The sequence below is a fragment of the Oryzias melastigma genome, linkage group LG15 (genome assembly GCF_002922805.2).
Source record: "Oryzias melastigma strain HK-1 linkage group LG15, ASM292280v2, whole genome shotgun sequence".
Lineage (NCBI taxonomy): Eukaryota > Metazoa > Chordata > Actinopteri > Beloniformes > Adrianichthyidae > Oryzias > Oryzias melastigma.
The window spans coordinates 26,661,822-26,682,623 of record NC_050526.1 but is presented as its reverse complement, the minus strand read 5'-3'; the positions used below and the strand labels follow the sequence as shown (position 1 = coordinate 26,682,623).

At 37.6% G+C, this 20,802-nt stretch overlaps 1 protein-coding gene across 1 annotated transcript in view; it reads left to right on the top strand.

The window, feature by feature from the left end:
* The window catches only part of macrod2 (mono-ADP ribosylhydrolase 2), a 416,332-nt gene that overhangs the window by 127,706 nt on the left and 267,824 nt on the right, over positions 1-20,802 (top strand). The window contains exon 5 of the mRNA XM_024296698.2: positions 17,451-17,567. Coding sequence (XP_024152466.1) covers positions 17,451-17,567 — 117 coding nt within the window. The remainder of the gene's footprint in view (positions 1-17,450; positions 17,568-20,802) is intronic.

The window sequence follows — 20,802 nt, the reverse complement described above, 5'->3', positions numbered from 1 at the left end:
ACTCTCATCCTCATAAAATTACCAGGTTTACATGTTATATGTGTGAATATCAGGATATTTTTCTAAGTTTGAAGTCTGTTAAAAAAAAGAGTGCCTTTAAGTGAGTTACATAGAAATGATATAACTATAGTTTATTTGTCATTTACAATTTGTCAAATGTTTACTTTTCCTTTATTAGCAAACAAAAACTTTCCTGGGATAAGCAGCAGTCTTCAAGTCTGTGACGTCTTGATTTTCATATTTTTGTTGACTTAAAAACAAAGCAAAACAAACAAACAAACAAACAAAAAACAACACTTTTAGATTTGCTCTAGGACTAGTTAGTTTTGAAAAGATTTAAATGAAGACATTCATTCTTGCCTGAGTGAACTGAGAAGACCCAAAGGACTATGAGCTGCTGTGGACAAGTGATTTTCAGAATAAATGAGGCAAGAGCTTCGGTTGTGACAAGTGGAGAATAGTTAAAGTAATGCAAAAATAAAAACAGCAGAGAACATCACAAAGCCTAAAACAACAGATTCCGAAGAAATCTATAGCAGAAATACATTTTGCTATTTATTGTGTGATTCAGAGGAACAGAGCAGTTGTTAAGATACAAAAGGGAATAAATGTGAAGAATTATTTTTTTTACTGCACATAATCTACACAAAAAAATCCACAGCTCAGAGACATGTAAGGTATTTTTGCCTCCACTTTGTTCATAATAAGCTTAGATATATTTAAAATAAAAAAACGTTCATATTTTAACTTGTTGAAGAAAAGCGTAATCTTTTAAGTTTTGGTTATTTTTGGTCAAACAAGCTGGAAATAAAAAAAATAAAATAAAAATAAAAACATTGGCTCGTTTCAAGATCTTATGAATTTCCTACAGTAACAATGCTACAGAAAAAAATGGCAAAATACCTTCTCTTGTATAACTCAAAGAATGTGTGTTTTTCTAAATAGAATTTACAATATTTCTTTATCTATCTACATGTTAGCAGATTCTTAAAAGATTAAAGATTATTTGTATTTTTTATTTTTAAAATATATTCTTTTTTAATGGTCTCTAAAGAAAGAAACATCATTCAATTATAATTTATATATGAAAGCACATACAGTCTAAAGTCTATTGCTGGCGTTTGCTGTTAAACATTTGTTAAATGATAATATTTTGTCTTATAACAATTTATAACAGAAATCATTTTTTATATTTTGAAGTCAGATTACATGTAAACAATATAAAACTTGAGGTAAAACAGAGACTTGTTTTTACTTGTTTTTGAGGTTCAAAGGTTTTGTGTTTCCAAACCACCAGCTGGAGTGACGGAAGAAAAAGGAAAAAAAAAAAAAAAAAAAAAAAACAACAGATAAAATGTGTCCCAGATGTTTGCAGCATCTTTTGACTCATGATTTCAAATGATGCTAAATAGCTTTATGAGCTGATTTGTCCAGGGGTTAAGGGGTTGTCCTCATCAACCTTTGACACAGGAGGCCATTCATAAGGTTGTGCTCCAGGCATGGCTCCATTTATAAGGGTCATTGAAAAGGTCATCCTGTGTCCCTCTTTACTTCAATCCAATTAAAGCATCAGGAGGCGAATCAGTGCCTGATGTTCACTGGAACATTAATTGTCCTCATTGATTGGCATATATTTCAACTCCATGTCCTCAGAGTGCCACATAATGATGAGGTTGTTCTCTTATCTCAACAGACTGTCGTTCTATTAACAGTTCCCATGTAAAACTTGTAATCACCCAGAAAGAAATCTGGATTCTGTTGGCATCAAAACAAATAGGGCAGCACACTCACATACTCTGTGTGGTAAAATCAGACAGCGTTGTTGATCAAAAAAGTTGTATATTTTTATATCTTGTTATATTATTATGGAACATCAAACCACTATGATAAACTCTACATATATATGTAAATGTTGCTGATGCTGTCCCCATGTTATGACCATCAATTGATGCCTTGTGTTTATGTTTCAGGGGTGGGTTTCATCTTTTGTTTACTCTCCTTGAGTTTATTAAAACACACACAGTTTTTGTGAGTTATTATTATTGTAAAGCACTTAAACAATTAGAGGAATTACTTTGAGTTGCCTGTGCATCAAAGCTTTTAAATGCAACTTAACAGAGACTGTTCTGTCTCAAAACTGGGACAACACTCCCACCCACTTGAAAATCTAATTAAACGAAACTAGTTTTTATCTGTTATAAATGACTTCAGAGGATCCATTCATTATGCCTGCCCTCTAGTACTGTCACAAATATGCTTCAATATTACAGTTTTTTCATAAATAGGTTACTAAATGTTTTTTCCTCTGCTACATTTTGTTGTCTTTCTTTAATGTGCTTTGTTGTTTTAATGAGGTAATGTTACATTTAAATGGGAAAAAAAACAGCCGCTTTTACTGAATCTCTTAGTGTGACTTACTTTTAGCTTGAACCAAACATTTCAGACAAATCAGCTTTAAAGTATCAAGAAAGCAAAAACAAGTAATCACTAAAAGATTTACACTTTGGCTCCCAATTTTATTTCTACTGCACTTCATGCATAAAAACAAGACCAAGATAAATGTAGTGTTTAGTGAAACGACAAAATAAATCTCTCTTAGATTTGATCATCTGCTTTGCTCCATTCCCTCATTTGCCTTCTGCCAATTTTCAGTTGAAATGATCTGAGAGAAATGAATCTCTTTCCTCATACCTGGTTTTAGTAAATGCAACGGGAGTGAAAATAGAGATGATTACCATTTGGATGCCGGGCTCATCTCTTGCTCTGCTGAGTTGAGGAAGGATATGTACACCATTTCTCTGGATGAAAATATCACAGAGGGGTCGGGAGCACGGCTTTGAAATGGATGTGAAGGTTAACAATAATGTCTGAGAGGCAGACAGGTGCAGCTATCATCAAGGGAATAAGATATTTATGATGGACTTAGGGTTATGTTATAGAAACATAAAAGCGCATTTAGTCTCTGAAGAGCTGAAATATTATGAAAATAATCCATCCATTTTCTAAACCCCCTTAATCCATTTTGGGGTCACGGGGTTGCTGGAGCCTACCCCAGCTACTGTTAGGTAAAGGGCGGGGTAAACCCCAAACAGGTCACCAGTCTGTCACAGGGTACACACTCACATTCACACCTAGCGACAATTTAGTGCAACCAATTAACCCATGAAGCATGTTTTTTGTAGAAGCAAACCTGAGAAAACACATTCATGCATGCAGTGAATATGCAAATTCCACACAGAAAGGCAGTATTTAAACCCAAGACCTATACCCTCTGTGATGTCAGAGTGCTAGCCACTAAACCACCGTGCATTACTAAGAAAAGGAATCAAACAAATGAAGTCAAACTACTCATTTCTTATACCCAAGTTAGTGCTTCGTAGAATAAAAAATCAGACACAGCCCCACAGTGGAAATTGTCATTGACAATATTTATCTCATTTGATTACCAAAATACCAGCTCTCCCTAGAAACCCAATTTTCAATCGTGCAGTCATCTTCATTTAAATGACTGACATAATTTTACCTGCATTTGTCTGTAGTCTTTCAAATTGTTCCCAACCTGCTAATAGCAGGAGCCTCACCACTGAGGACACTGACTAATTTTATGAAACAAACTTCCTAAAAAATGTAAAACCAATATAATACATTTTCTGATGCTTTTAAAGTATAAACTGAACCCAAAAAAATATCAACCATTAAGGACAGATATACTTTTGAAGAGTAATAAAACTGCAAGTTTTATTTAACTTGACAATTAAATGATGCCAAGATAATGAGTAACACAGCTACTGTTGGTCTCTTGTTGAGAGACTAATTAACTTCACAGCTGATACCATTGATTGCTAAGGCTAAATTAAAGTGAGTAATTCTAAAGCACTCCATGCTGTTTGGTCAAATTTATTTCAGGCTGTACCCGTGTGGAAATCACTTCTTAATCTTGTGAAATGAACAACTTTTTAATGATGAAGGTACCTGACCTTCCAGACCAACTTCTCATCTCCAAAGTCCTTCTTTTGTTAGTGCAATTACATGTTAAAATAACCTAATTTCAGGTGTAAAGTCTGGAGTATTTTCAAAATTCTTCAGCATTCAGAAGAAGGCTCTTGAAAATGTAAGAAATTAGTGTTTTGGATGTCTGTGAATACATTTCAAAGCTCCAGATTGATTGCTGAAGGATCTTTGTGTGGGACTAAATCACATTTGCTCATTTTATTCAAATTGGTCTGTCTAAGTGAAAGCGTTAGACTGGAAAGACCTGTAGCCACTCCAATGAAAATAGTGTTTTTGGTGTTTTATCATGTTAATGTGGGATTTTTTTTCATGTTGGAGGACATAGATGAAGCTTTACATTGCATTAACGAGTATTTTGTTTGTGTGAACATTGTACGGACGTCCTTTGGGCACTTGCGTATCATCTACATACCCTGTGTGGGTCAGTGGTCAGTCAGGAGACAGCACTCGCATCTTACCAACAATCAGACTGTGGCGTAAGGACACCGTACGACAGGATCATAAGTTCGTGTTATTCTTAGTAATACTTCACGATACACTTATCACGCGCACCACAACGGTACGTTCCATTGTCATGACATCATGCTGTTATATACGCCTTCAGGTGGCCGTATGAGTCTGAATGGAACTGCAAAACACACCATTGCTCCACTGAAGATGCAGTCACTTTTTTCTACAACCTTTTATGGGCTCGGACAACCCAAAAACCCAACGTACATGTGTATGTGACTTAGGCTAACCACTTCGTTGCACATGATGCCTCAAATCTTGCTGTGATATTTTAAAAGTTGTTTTGTTCTAAACATGCATGTGTTATGAAAAGATGGGTGTCTAATGATAGGTTTATGTCAGTACTCAATATGGTAAGGGTTTACCAGCAGGTGTATATTACTACTAAATATCTGCAATCAGCATATACACATAAATAAAGATTGATTTGATGTAATTAGAGAGGACTGCTGATTCTTTCTTTTCCCCGTACTTCTTGTTTTCCCATTTTTTTCTAAAACAATGAAGCATTGAAAACTATCAGTTTTATAAAACCATCATGTAAATGGCAGCAACAGGAAAATGTATGTTTTATCTTGGTATTAAAAAAAATAGTTTCTTCTTTGCTTGGGAGCTTAAAAACTCGTGAAATTATTTCCAAAACAAAGCATGCAGCATCCTGTTGTACCATTCATCACAGCTGCTTCATTGCTTCAGGGACATAAACGCTGACCTGGGAGATTTAATGTCAGAATTGATAACTAGTATTCTTGGAGGTGACAGAGCAAGCTGCATTGTAAGTCCACATATCATTTCTAGAAGGTCAATGGCTTCTATCAATAACTGATATCCGCCTCTGCCAGTTTATGATACAGAAAATGGTGCATGATGGGGTTTTTTTTGTAGCGGAGTGTAATGTAATCGTAGCAATAACTGTTCCTCTATCCCATAATCATAAACCTTCAATGCAGGATATTTTTATTGTTCTAGATTTTTTGTTGCAGATTGCCAGTGGAGCTTAAAGGAAAAAGGGAATAGTGTAGATGCATTTGTGTGGTGCTTGAAATAAATAGCCTTAAGTACCTCATGTACAAATATTCCTTGTTGTTTCAAATAATACAAAATCGTTTTGAAGTTCAAAATTAATGGGTAGCAAGTCAAGCTGTGAACAAGCAGCTCTCTGCAGACTACAGAGGTCATTATAGTGTTCCATTTGAATGCTAAAGCCCCTTCAGAGTGAGGTGGGTGCTGCTTGGGTGCATGTCTGTCCAGCAGATAGCAGGGATAGGTCTCCTCTGTGAAACGGTTGAATGGAAGGGCGACCAGGCATCGCTCTCATTATTAGACTTGTCACCGTCACTCACAAAGGCATGAGTGACAGAAGACCCTATTACCCTCCAAGATTCATCTGTGCTCGTCACAGACAGACAGGGCAGCTTTAACAGTCATCACTTTGGTGGTTTAAGGGCAGGGGGCAGCGCAAGATTACATCTGAGCCTTGTGTATTTTTTTTCCTTTTAGAGATCTTTTTTAATTAATTACCACATGATAATTCTCTGATATAATTTCCTTCATGAATAATTAAAAAAAAAAGTTACTCACATATATTATTTTTCAGCCACAATTCTCATAAAAAGCCACTTTTCAAATTGCTGGTAACTGTGTTCAAGCCGGTCTTCCCCAGAGAAAAATTATCTGCTTAATTAAAAGGACCAACAGGAAAGGACTGGAATCATGATGGTATAATTATAAAAGCCCCAATTCTGTTAATCCTTGGCTCTGCAGCAAGGAGCTTCACATCATGGATCCAGGCCACTGCCACCAGTAAAAGTCTGAGGCCACACAAGGGCTCTCCAGAATAAGGTTATGATCCTCAGCACTTTGCTTAAGGTCTTTTAGTTGGAGTCTGACGAGAAGAACAGATACTCAAAATTAGCATAAATATGAAACAGAATCTGTGAATTGGTCTAATCCCAATCAGTGCCGTTAATCCATGTGAACAAAAGACTTAATTTCCTTTTTAAAGAAAAGCAAATCGTCTTCTATCATCCACAAGATTGGTCATCAGTTTAGTTTCAGAATACAAAAGCATTTACTGACCACCATTATCCGCCATTGTAGTTGAGATATTTACCCAACAATTAATCATGGCAGGACCTTTGTTCCTGGCTGATTATTTGCATGGAACCGGGCTCTGTTTTGCTGGTCTGCCTCAGTGCTCGGACCTTTGATTTGTGTCTCACAGCTGGGCCCCGGATAGACGTTTTAGTGGGCAGCTGCGGACACTTAATCTCCCCTGTGCTGACACAGACTCAATTAATAGATAGCACACTTTGGTATTCTGCAACAAAGTTGTCAGATAAATCACTGGACAGAAATCCAAGCTCTATCACACGCTCTGGCCCTGGTGACCTGCTTCTCATTGTTTGCTTACCTTAGGTTACAGAGTAGTAATGATTTTCATAGGAATAGGCACGAAGACTCTCCATCAGCTGCTTTGATTCTTCAGATTTATAGAAGAAACGAGTTGCTGTTTTACCCAAATCATCTATATTCATGAAATCAATGTTAGAAAGATTCCCATAGCTGGAAGGCCAGTCTGCAGCCTGCTATTAAACTGAATGTGTGTTTTGCTCCAATATAGTGGTCTCTTGCAGGAGTAATCTTATAAGAATAATCTGCGATAGATGAAATGTGCAGTGCTCATCTTTTTTTTTATACAATGATTTTAGTTCTACTCTACACACTTTAAACATTTGTTTCACTCAGAAATAGACATTTTCACACTTTTCTGTCTTGTTTAAACTCTCAAAGTTCAAACCTTCATAGGAATATAAATCCAGTGTTATAGAATGAAAACAAAGATCTGATCGTGATTGAAGATTAAGATTTGTCAAAATGAATGCATTCTGTACAGGAATCATGACACAGGGGAGATGGATTGATAGTAGTTTATAGCCAATCAGGAAGCAGAAATAGCAAGGGTGCAGTCTGCAGTCTTTTTAAACATTTTTTTTATTTCTGCATGACAAAAGTGACGATAAAAGGACAATTCTTAGCAACCGATCTTAAACAACACATTTTCATCAAAGTTGCATCTATATCAACATAAAACTTACATGAAAAACAAAGTAACACTAAAATATATTTGCATAATTATCACCATTAGGGCTGTCACTAGCAATTATTTTAGTAGTTGATTAGTCAACGGTAACTTCATCGATTGGTCAACGATTATTGCTTTAATAAGCTAGTGTCCCCTTTTTTTTTTTTTTCTTTTTTACCATACCCTAAGTCATTGTCAAAACCTGCTGTAGTAAAATATTGAGCAAAAGTATTTTATTAACGTGTTTTTCAATTAATTGTAATGAGTGAACAACAATTAAATATGATTGCAAAAAGTGCGACATGGCCTGAAAACATGGCATCCTCTTTAACATGAGTGCAAAAATAAATATTAAATAATTTAGATGCATGCATAGAAAAGATTTAGGCACTGGAAGGCAAAGTAGAAACTGTTAGGATGCTGTGAGTCAGTACTGCAAAAATCTCCGGTGTGCATTGGCCAGTCGTCAGAACAAACTCGTCCAGAATTTGGATCTAGTCGTCTACAACAGGATTCATCAGAATTCTACGTCACAAATACGCTTTTTTTCAAGCTGCCTTTTTTTGTCTGCTCCTGATTCACAACAAATACTTAGAAATGCTTTTTTGAGTGGAATTTTCTTTGTATACTCCCTCCAACATTAAAAAAATACCACAAGGACATGTTGAAAACACCAAAAACTCAATTTTCTTTGGAATAGGACTTTAAATTGATCACACATCCTGTCTTGTTTTACAAATGTTATGTGTACGGATATCGGCTTGCACCTTGCCTCAGAAATCTTCAGAATAACAGAAGCTATTCATGCATTCAAGTAAAAAAAAACTGGGCTTCCACAGAAAATCTGCATTCTTCTTCATTTCCATCATTACACTCTCACCAGAGAGTTAAGAATTAAGGTTCTTGGGGTCTGAAGCCAAAGCCACGCTTGCTTTCTCTTCCCAGCCCTAAAGCTGGCTATTCCGATTGCTCTATAATTACAAGCATTTGTCTACACTGTCTAATGTTGTTCCTTCTCAGAGCACAGCAAGCTTTGAACAAAGTGCTTCTGTTCCAGCTCTCACCTCTAGCCAGGTTGTTCTTAGAGAAGCCATCCTTTACCATCAAGCAGTGGACTCTCTTGGGCAACTCAAAAGATGAACTTTGTGCAGCAGGGTAATTTATGATGATACTGAGCAGGATCTGCACAGGGACACAGTTTTCTCCTCCTGTTTTCTTAACATTAATGGCTGCTTATTAGCCTACCTTCTCAAAGAGGGCAAATTCTTTAAGAGGGAACATTTAATTATGTTGGGAGGAAAATGCACATTTTTTATTGATTCCAGATAGTCCTTTTTCTTTGGAAGACTGGTTGCTTTTAAAGTGATAGAGATTCTCTAAGTATAATTAAGAAAAAAAAAAAATCTTCAAAGGCTTTATGATGAAGTTCATCGCTATTAGTATCAGTTAAGTTTGTAGCTAATCAGTAATTTCCATCCTAGCTCCTTATCGAGTCCAAAAGAAGCTTTTTAAGCTTAGTGCTGCTGTTATATTTTTTTTCTAACTGAGAATGATTATAATTCATTTTGGCCTCTTTAGAAACTGTTTTTCTTTTGAGCTGTGTGGTGGTTGGTAAAGTCATTGATAGAAGACGCTTCCTGGCGACGGCTTACATGTTGAGTACCTTTGTAGCAGAGATGTACGGCTCTCTTAAAGCCCCTGCGAGCTCTTTGATGTCAGCTCTCTTTACAGCACAGATTTAGCTGTCATGTGATGTTGGTCTTGTTAATAATCTTTCAGATGTTCAGAAAAGCTTTGATTCTCCCCAGAACACAAGAAAATATTTAGAAATAGGCTTAATTATAAAAGCAGTTTAACCTATGGGTGGCTGTGTGAGATGAAAGTTATTTTCGGATGATTTCTGTTTACACTATGTCAGAGGACCCGCAATGACCTTTATGTTTAAAGACAAAAACACAGAATGTATGAGTACACCAGCACTTGCACACACCCTACTCAGATCATCCAGACTACACTCTGCTTCAAAGCCTTCAGCTGGAAGAGTAAGAGTAAAGCTTGGGTGCCAAAGGTAATTTAACCTGGGAGAAGAGGCGATAATAGCCTCAGCGGCAGAGTGCTTGTTTGTAATAAGAAAGTGGATGAGGAGTCAAAGGTGAAAAATGAGCGTGATATTGAAGGAAAGAGAGGAAACTGTAAAAAGAGGTTTGTGTTTATCTGTGGTTATTAGTGAACCTCATACTTAAGAACGGAAAGGTTTGATACCCACTGAGTCACAGGAAGGGATGGAGCTAACAGATAGCAAAATGTCCTGTTAGTTTTACTAACAATTTTTAAAATATAATGTAATATTTGACAAATTTTATATTTTTTCTGGTCTTTTTTATGTCCACTGATATTTTACAGGCTGTGCTATCATATTAGCAGAAGACAAAAGTGTGGTTTTTATATCAGATTACATTTCTTTTTAGAATGAGAAAATACTGATTGTTATGCGAAGAACACAATATAGCTGATGATTTCTCTTTTGGAAATTTATGAAATTGTCTAAAGATATTGTGGCACCATGAACCCAGAAAAGGAAGTTAGTCTCCATAAAAATACTGAGAAACAAGCACTTTCTGCTGTATGATCAACTTGTAAAAATCTGATAAATTCACTACAACACTTTCGAGGAGAATGAGTACAAGAAAGCAACTTAAAAACCATTTGAACTGCACCTCAAGGTTGTTGTTCTAAAGATACATAATTTTTAAACACTCATGCCTGCCACCATTTAATTTAAATTATGTCTTGAAACTTGCGTAAGATTACCCTAATAAGGATTTTAAAGAAATCTGTGCCTCCATACTGTTGACTGTTTATGAGAACTGGACCAATTAGTGAGTCGTCACCCATAGAAAATGGTTTACTTCTGTCTCCAACCAAAGAAGGTTAATTCAGTTGCCTTTTTTGCGATAAGAATGCCACCATGTTGGAGCCAGACGTTTACATAAATAAAAATAAAAAAAATACCAATAAATAAATAAAATAGGTTAAAAAAGTTAGTAGAACAAGAATGATTATTCTGACAAATAGAAGTGAGTAATAGCTGTTTATATCTCTAAAGATGTCAGTGGGATTTCGGTTTCTTAGAGCCATCGGGTACTTCCTGTTTGGAACGCCAGGTTGGAGGACTAACTCAGTCCACTTCTCATGTATAATCAATGGTCCATACTGTAGTGATGAGAAGCTGCCTTTAGGTGAAGGGAAGAGATCATACCTTAGTAACTTCTTTTCCGTTAGTGGAATGAGGCAACATTCAATTTAATAAAATGTTATATAGATTTTTTTGAAGTCTAAACATTTAAATAAGTAAATTTTCTAGCTGGTGCCATCCACCCCTGCTGTGTTTTCATCAGAAACACTGTGCTCTGCATTTCAATAAATTTATATTGCAACTCGGAAAGGAATTTTGAGATGAATACCACTGCACTTGCTCCATTTTGCAGACTTTAAATATTCTGTATGCAGCATGGCTCCCTCTTGAACTTTTATTGATAAGTCATTATCAACTACAAATATAAATCGGTACAAAAGTGGCCGAAAGCTGCAAAGTCTTTGATAGGATGATGAGATGCTGCTCGGGTCCAAAAAGGGCTTTTTATTTTTGACGTCCTCAGTGTGAGACACTCCCTCCGTTTGATGACTTAAACACAGTGTTTCCGACTTATGGTTGAGAAGAAAACAAAACACCCTGTTCATGTAAGGAATGGTGAGTGTGCTGAGGTCCCTCAACATCAACACAAAGAAGTTAAAACAACATCATTAAATGTGAAAGCCGCGGCTGTCACTGCCGCCTTAAGTAGTTCACGGCTGGGGTTTGGCACCGAGTTGTCCGCAGCTGTCAGACGCAGGATTTCCAACAACAGTGTCAGACAAGCTGCAGTAACCTAACCTGGCATCCTTTCATGGCTCGGGTATAAAAGCATTCTGCTCCCTGGGAACGGCTAACTTTTGAAATCCACACAAGCTTTGCAAAGCAATTTACAACCGTTTTATCTTAAAATGTATTGATGTATTGAGTAATTTAATAGAGAAGCAAACTCATAGATTTAGTCAAATTCTGTATGAAATAACTTTGTGTTTATATGCTACAAATGAACGAAAATAGGTAAACTTTTAAACGTTTGTTAGACAATTCCTCAGGAGATGTCCATTTATGCTGAAACTTTTAGAGTATGATAGCACCTCGGTGGGAAGATCTCTGCTCTCACTCTCATGAGACAGTTCACTTTTTGATGAATCAACCAGCCTTCACTCTATTCAATTCAATGTAGGACATTTTCTGTCTATTACTTCAGCTTAGTGAAGTGATAAACATGCAGCCCGCTCAACAGTTGTAAATTTAGCACATTTGGTTTTCATTTTAGGTGTATTAAAGGTGTGAACCACCTCATTTTGTAAAATAGAAATCTTCCCCAGCTTGTTGGGTAACAGCATTAACTGAAGGTTTTCCACCAGCAACCTGTAATTGTTGTGTCATTCACCTGAACTCCTTCTGTTGCTGAAGTTTCTGGGGAATTGTGATACAAGTAAGCCTGCGGTATTTTATATCACTTTAGTAAGATCTGTCTGGTACACAATTAGCTCAAATCTCTTGTTTACTTGGGTATTATAGGTAAAATGGAGATTATTATCCACGTCCTAAGAACTTGGTTACAGTGAAGAGGGAGCTCAGGCTCTTTGTTGCCTCCAAAATGACTCTGATTAAGACACATAATCCACCATCACTAGGGAGTAACCATAGTGGTTGTAGCATATTTCCACCTGGCATTTAGCTCAACCAGATTTCTGATTGGCACTTGATTAGCAACTAATCTATGTCATTATGTCTTCAGTGAAAATAGTTGAATAGGATGTGTTGTAAATCACAGAGGTGGAGGGTTTTGATCAGTCCAAAGCTTTGAAAGTGCTGAGAGGAGAGAGGAAATTGTTGTTGCCATGGATACTGCAGCAAAATAGGCGAGAGGAAATATATGGCTGTGTAGTTTCAGGAACATGTTTGGGTTTGTGTAAAAACAGCAATTCTCACTTTGAGATGATGTTGAAAAATGTTTTAGTTTGTATTGCCCTGCCCGTCTTCCATAAGCTTCTTTTTTTTTTTTTTAAGAGAGAGTTTGGGTCTACCTTGTTATAGGAGGCAATTCCCCTCAGTTAGATTAGGGGCTGATATTCAGACTCTCCTAAATCCTGCCAGGTAAAATCCAGCTCACCCCTCCTTCTGTCTTGCCCACCCTCTGCCGCCTCGTCTGGCTCCAGTCCTGAACTTAACCCTCTAAGGAGTGGAAAATAATTAGGAGAGAAAATTGCTGCTGACACTATTTCTGAAAAGCAGGGTATTGTAATGAGAGCAGAGCAGGTATTCATTGTGTCTGATGGAGCGATTGAAGCCTTTGGTTTTCAGGCTGCCTTGGAGAAGCCTGGGGAGGGTAGACAGAGCTTTACTGAGTCATTCAATACAAGTGGGAGCTGAGCCTTGAGAGGACAAGGCAGAGGTGTCTTCAACAATGGCTGGAGCCAAGGTTACAGCTGAGTAACTAATTCAAACTGCTCTAGACTGACACACTCAGTCTCACACATACACCCTCATCTCCTTTGTCTTCCTCAATGTGTCTCTCCGTCTGTCTTCTGCTCTTGCTTTTCTCCTTTTATGTGTTCAGAGGAATGCTGTCCAGCCTGCCCTTAGCTATCTTCATTAGGTATGTGGACTCGCCGCGGTGGTTGTTCTGGGAAGTTTCTCTGAGTAAAGCACTCAGAGAAGATGAATAAATGTTTTGTCCCACATAGACCCAGCCCTAAGCAGTGGCAGCCTGCAAGGAGAGATAGATGAGGTACCAACTGTTAGTTTTTCCAGCGGGGGCTGAAGAAGTCCAGTCGAGAAGCACATGCCGTAAACTTAGAGCTGTTAAACCAAATGTCTTCTACTAAGCAGCCTCGATCAAGAGGTTAAATAGAGGTCTTTGCACCTCTTACCAAGCATCAAAGCCCCCGTTTACAGAAATCGGTTAACTGAGAATAATCAGATTTGTGACTATGGAACTGCCACCTTCAGAAAGTCTTTCCTGTTATTTTCCAAACCTTTACCAGTCTCTTTTTATAGATGTTGTTGCTGTTTTACATTTGTACTCCACATGGAAGATGTGGGATTTTCTTTAAGACCCAACTCTACTTCCAGGTGTCATTCTCCATTCCATTCTCTGTCTAATTTCCAACAATTGCTAGGAACTCACACTTATCACGTGAACAGCACTTATGATCCCTTTGTGCAGTCTGGAAGACTTTGTGTTTGAAAAAGGAAAAATTATATTTGACATGCCTATGTTTCCCCTACTTCCCCTTTATGTGTTGTAAAAGTGTTCACTACGACGTGTCGCCCACAGCATTCTCGTTTAAAAAATAAAGGCTTTGACATTATCTCTCTGTGGGTTCATTAAGTGGTCTACGGCCTTGATACTTTCTATGAGCCACCTACGGGCCCCTTACAAATTTGACCGTTTTCTGTCGCAGATATGCCGTATCCACTAATAAAAGCAGTTATGACAAAGGCTTTACTAGTTATTATGTTTTTCACTATGACAGCAGGAAAGAAGAGGGTCTCTAGAAAGTCTGAACTTCTGCTTTGCATCAAAGTTAGCTAAAATGAGTCGAAAAGGCTATTTTTCTCATTTTAATGTTGTGCTGTTTTTGTCCATCTTCATTGTTGTGTGACTTTGGTGTAGAGCTGTGTGTCAAGTTAAAGTTAAAGTCCCATTAGTTTTTATGCACCACAGTTTGTGACATTTGTTCTCTGCATCTGACCCATCCCCTGGGGGAGCAGTGAGCTGCAGACACAGCCGCGTTCGGGAACCATTAAATGGTTTAACCCCCCCAATCATACCCCTTATTACTGAGTGTCAAGCAGGGAGGCACTGGGTCCCATTTTTAGAGACTTTTTTATGACATGGCCTGGATTTGAACTCACAACCTTCCAGTCTCAAGGCAGACACTCAACCTCAAGGCCACTGAGCTGAGCTAGTGTTCTTTGATCTTTCAGAGCTGTGTGTTGCTCCTGCCTCAGCCAGGATGCTTCCGTGAAAGAAGCAGATTATTTAAAGCCAATTTGTTAATAGAATTAAAGTTCTTCCGTAATGTTCAATCTAAAGTAAAGCTGAAAGGAGATGCGCTTAATGAGATCCATCTTTGTGATGTTGCAGGCATCCATAATGTGGAAATCTGCTGGGAATAGAACTGAGATCGGACTTAAATGAGAAAATAAATTGATGGTCAAAATGCATGTGGGTCGGATCTCCACTTATGGGAACTCAGATCTGCTATTAGTTGCCTAAGTAATGGACACAAAAAAAATGGATTCACAATCAAGTTTGGATTGCTTCATGCAGTGTTCTCTACAATTGAATTTGGAATTACAAAGTGCATTTTGAAACCTATCTCTGTCTGGATGCTTCCTTCCCTTTTTCCTTATGTCTTTCTCAGACATGCAGACCATAAACACACCTATTACCCACAATGCATCTGTTATATTACTCCCGTAAAACAGGTAAATTAAATCTGCAGCTCTGCAATCCAAGATTCTGGTCACCAGCCAGATCAGTCCAGCATTTCTGTCTCTTGTTTCCAGGCACCAGGAACAAATTTGCAGCCTTTTAGGTGCTCGCTGTGACACACTGAGCAGTATTAGAAAAAAGTAGCTTATGCAACATGGAGGACAGGAGGAGCGGTGAAATGAAAGCTGAATCTATTATCTACAGTCTCTTTTTTTTCAGCGGCTGAGATAAAACACAGAAAGCGTTATGATTTTTCTGGCAGGGCTGCTAAGGTGCTATAGGTAAGAGATCAGCCGCGCTCAGCGGTGATGAGTGGAAGTGTCTGTGCTGGATGGACTCCTGTGGGAAAACTGTAAACTAGAAGAGGCCAAAATTACTTTTCTCTAACCTGACTGGCTTTATATGAACATAAAAAGATCATAGTTGAGTTGAGAGGAGCACTAAGGACTTTTTTCTTGCTTTTGAACAATTTTCCTTTCCTCTCCCCTAACTTTACAAAGCTGCTGCTTTTTTCTCTCATTTTTAAAAACAGAATTTAAATAAAAATCTTTGCTATTTACTCTCATTTTAGCATTAGTGGCCTTGGATGGCGGGATGTCTGCTTCATTCAAGATCTTTCTGCAGGTGGCGCCTTTCACGAGCAGCTGTTAACTAGCAACCAATTACATAAAAACCCTTAGCATATTAAAACGCCTGCTTTTTGGGATCAATGTGAATTGTAAGTGCACTATTTTTTTTGGCATTTCTCTGTTGTAATTAGAACCTTTTATTTTTTTAAGAATTTTCAAAATATCATCAAAGCATGAATGAAAAATTCAATGTCACTCACCTAAGGCTGAAAGAGGAAATGTTCCTCAGCATTTTTCAGTGTCTGAAGGAGAAACTGCAATTAGACGATTTATCTAAATGTGATTAAAAATGCTTCAGAGGTTTTGGTTCTCGTGCTCAGCCATTCATGCTTGAGAAATTTTAGGCAGCAATTGTGATGCAAATTAGTGTCTGATAATCATGCTTGAGCAGTGGATATTATAGAAATGCCAAGCATACATCCAGCTCTACATCTGCTCTGCGTTGTGTTAAGTGGCTTTCATTGTCACTGCAGTGATCTCTCCAAATCCACATCACTGTCAGGCTCATGTTACTGTTTTTTTTATTTTTTTGAAAACCCATCAGGATTCGTCTCTGTCAACTGCCTGTCTCTCAGTCCATTAAAGATGATTGATAGAGCCTGAAAAACCCTCCGCCCAGCTGTTGTTACACACTCTTCTAGGAGACACTGAAAGGAACTCAAAAATGGAGCATCCCTCATCAAAAGGCCTTTTGTCTGTGTTGATAATGTGAAGATACCACATAAGCAATATATAGTTTGTCCTCCCTTTTTCCCCGTTTTTATAAAAGAAGGTAGAGATGAAAGTATTGATTAGACTCTTGAGTTGCATTTTTCAGAGGGATGTTCAAACATCTTCCACCACCAGTTCATCTTTGAAAATCCAAAGGCGCTTCCCATTGTCCAGGTGCTCCTTTTCACTTACCTGCCTCTCTTATCATTTAATGGCTGGTGAGGGTTTTTACAGGACAACTTGAGGAGAAGTTTATGATGTTTCATTGTGATTGATAACCAGCTCTTGGAGAGATGTCAGGCTTTCAAAGGCAGATAATGTGGATTTCTATCTCTCTGCCGTCTCGCGTAAGATGCGCTATCAATCAAGTTCATCATGCCCTTAACCTGGTAAAATTAAAACCTTCGGGGGGCAGGGTCCATTGGTCTCCACGGAACCAGAACACACACATCAAGAGGGAGCGTGACAGAATCAGACCGCCGTTCCAAATCATAACAGGCTCACTGCGGGGAGCCGGGCAGAAAATACAGTTAATGATCTGGCTGCATATTGCTGTTGACAGAGGAGAGGGATTACAGGAAGAACAGTCTCATTTTCACCACGCGCAGAGGCGTTATTAGATCCTCGGCCAGCTAATTTCATTCCTGAGCATGTCAATATTTACCAGCATCGGGCGTATTGCACTACGGCAGACATCGTCTCCCTACAGAGAGGAAAACCAGACTCTGGGAAATCCTTTTACGACATAAAGCATAAAGATTCGGTTTCCAGAATCAAAGCTAAACAATTTGTTCCTATTATTGGTTGTTTTTACTTGATACAATGAACAGAGTGCTAATTAGCCCAGCTTGCTTTAAACACATGATTGTCTACTTTTATTTTTTTTCCCTTAAGCTTACCTTGTGTGTCTTTGTGTTTCAGTGGATGGCTGCATACACAAAGCGGCGGGGTCCTGCCTGTATGATGAGTGTCTCTCTCTTAAGGGCTGTCAAACCGGCAAAGCCAAAATCACCTGTGGCTACGATCTCCCTGCAAAATGTGAGTACCACCAGTTTGGATCATCTCTTTGATTGCTTCATAATATCCACACCGGCTCCTGCGGTGAAAACTCGCTTATCAGAAGTGCTACCATTCAGGCTGGATGCTCACTGCCTGATGAGGACTGCACTTTTCACCTCTTTCGTATTTTTGTCATTTTAATGCAAACCAATATCTAATGATTGTTTTAAAGATTTTATTGAAGTTTGTCTATGTAAATGTAGTTATTTACACTGGTTTTCAGTCAGGCTATCTTCACAGGATATATTTTCATTTATTCAAATTAAATTCAAATTTATCTAAAGGAAGAAAAAAAAACCACAACCAAAAAAATGTATATGATCAACACCAACAATTGAAGAGTTACAGCAGTCAAAGAATGTAAACAGTTAATAAAAGGTTAGTTTACACAAGAACAATAAATGATAATAGCTTTAGTAGTGAGTGGACATTCCCATTTTAGTAACTCTTTTTAGCATTGAACCAATAGGCTTCATCAGCAGCCTTCAAATGGGGTTCTTTCCCCATAATTGTCTTCAAACAGGGAAGCTTCCTTTCCCTCCAGTTTGAGATCTATTTAAATCTTTGAAATCTTTTGACTTGTACTGTAATTCTAATAACAGTAACAAGAGGAATTTGAAGATTTTGAGAAATGTATTTCTGGCTAAGACCAGCTTCAGGTTATCCAACAATACGACCTCTTTGAAAATCTGTCAGTTCTGCTGAATTTCTTCTGCGTTTCATGGTTACTCTTCTTAAATATCTAGTATAATAGAACAAGAATGAAAAGAAGGATTACGTAGTAAACTCTATACAGACTGCTGACAACAAACTAAGAGGCTTAGATCACACATTTAGAGAAATGAAGATGCTTGTTTAGTTCTTGCATTTACCTGAGAACGACCCACTGTCTTCGACAAATCATCAACTAATTGCAACTTGTATCACGATTTTAACAGTGACATTCCACAAAAAACCCAAACCTCTATTAGCTTTTATAACATTTAAATATGTTTTACATCTTTTCTCAATATTTACAATAGTTTCACATAGATAAAATAAATTATTATGTTAATTCCCAAGATTTATTCAGAAAAACATCTTGGTTGTCATGATGTCCTCATGTCCCTAAAAATGTTCTCTCCTTTCCCTGTCCTCAGCTGTGATTAAGGAAACATTTTGGTCTGTATGCTCTGGTATTAAGTTGTTGTTTATCTTCCACTTCATTCTTATAGTTTTTCGTTTCAAGTTTTAGTACCTAAAAATTTGAACTTCTATCTGTCCATTCTAGTAAGTAATTGTCCCTGCTTTCTTTCACCACAGATACAGTCATATAGTGTAGCTCCTGCTTACATCAACCCACACCTTAATAAAAATATACAATCTGAAGTAATAAAACTTACATTAGAGATGGCTCCTCATTTTCTAAACTAGTGTTTAATAAAAAATCTAATGTATTTCTTTAGAAAACAGAAGCTAAACATAAAGAACATATATATTAGATCTATTCCTTATATGAAAGGATGTGCATATACTATATGTATTCATAAATACTCTCACTTTTAATTTTTATTTTCTTTTACTGTTGGACTATTGAGGCCTCTTATAAACAACTCTGCAACAGCACTAATCCATAAAAAGATGTTGCATATTTAACGGTTTTATTTACATATTTCTATAAAGCGAGACTCGATCCACCCGACAAACAACTCTTAGAACAATAAAACCAGACGTGAGTGTCGCAGAGTAATATGTGGTAATATAAGAGGCTTTGAATGTGAACTTTAACAATGTTTTGAGAGTAATTTATTAGTTCAAAATATATAAACACAATGTCAATTTTTGGAATTGTCACTGCATAGAATGTGTTTTTGCAGAATCAATAGACAAATGAAACATGAATGGAATAATTATTTAGTCTTACCTGATAAACTGTCCGACCGTAAATAATAATATGAATTTAGTTTACTTGTTTTTGTATGTTTATAATCATTAAAATATTTTAGGTTTTAGCAGAATTTCTGCTAAAAAAACAACTGTATGACAATGGTAAATGTTTTTTCTTTTGTTTAGCCCCTTTTAAAGACATGATTAAAGTTTTTCAACTTTCTGACAAACTTGAGTTGAAAATCCCGTTAGGATGAACAAATGTCAGTCTGTGTAACTCGGTCGACATGAACGTCCCAACAGTCCTAACCGAACCCTGAAGGATTTTCCGCGAGACAGCCAAGAAGAGACGCTGATGCTCAGATAAATTTAGTCTGTGTTAATACTGCGTGTCCTAAAGATGTCAAACAAATGGAGCAGATAAACTGTGATCCCGTCCTGCAGTGGGCTGTCACTTCACCGGTTTCCAAAGCAGGGTCGACCCAAGAACCCTCAGGGTCATCTGGGATAATCTGAGTAAAGTTTCTTTCTATGTGTTTTTGTGAAGTTATGTTGGAGTTAGCCTTGTCTTCTTTCTTCTTCTCCCGTATTCAAATCAATCTTTATTTTTATATAGCGCTTTTCATACCTTGTAGCACAAAGTGCCAAATAAATAAATGTATACTGGATTACCTTTACTCATAGCATTTTAATTTTAGCAATATGCTTTTTATTTTTGAGATAAACTAAGACAGATGAACCGTTTAACATTAAATTCTTATAATGAAACATTTTCCGGGCTGCACGGTGGCGCAGTGGTTAGCGCTCTTGCCTCACAGCGAGAAGGCCCCGGTTCGAATCCCGGCTGGGACCTTTCTGTGTGGAGTTTGCATGTTCTCCCCGTGCATGCGTGGGTTTTCACCGGGGACTCCGGCTTCCTCCCACCGTCCAAAAACATGCCTCATAGGTTAATTGGTGACTCTAAATTGCCCCTAGGTGTGGATGTGAGAGTGCATGTGTGTGTGATTGAGGCCCTGCGACAGACTGGCGACCTGTCCAGGGTGTACCCCCCCTTCGCCCATCAGTAGCCGGGATAGGCTCCGGCACCCCCGCGACCCCGAAAGGGAAGAAGCGGTTAAGAAGATGGATGGATGGATGAAACATTTTCCATTGGAAGTAATCCATGTAAAATGAGGGAATTAAATGTCCAACGTTGAGAAATGACAAATAAATAAATTAAATAAAACATGGAAGCATCTTATTTATCAACCACAAAAGCTTCTATGAGCTCTGAAAACTGATCTGTTTCCACTGAGAGGAAAGCGGTTGATCTTAAATCTAGCTTGTCCTTTTTTTTTTTTTTTTTTTT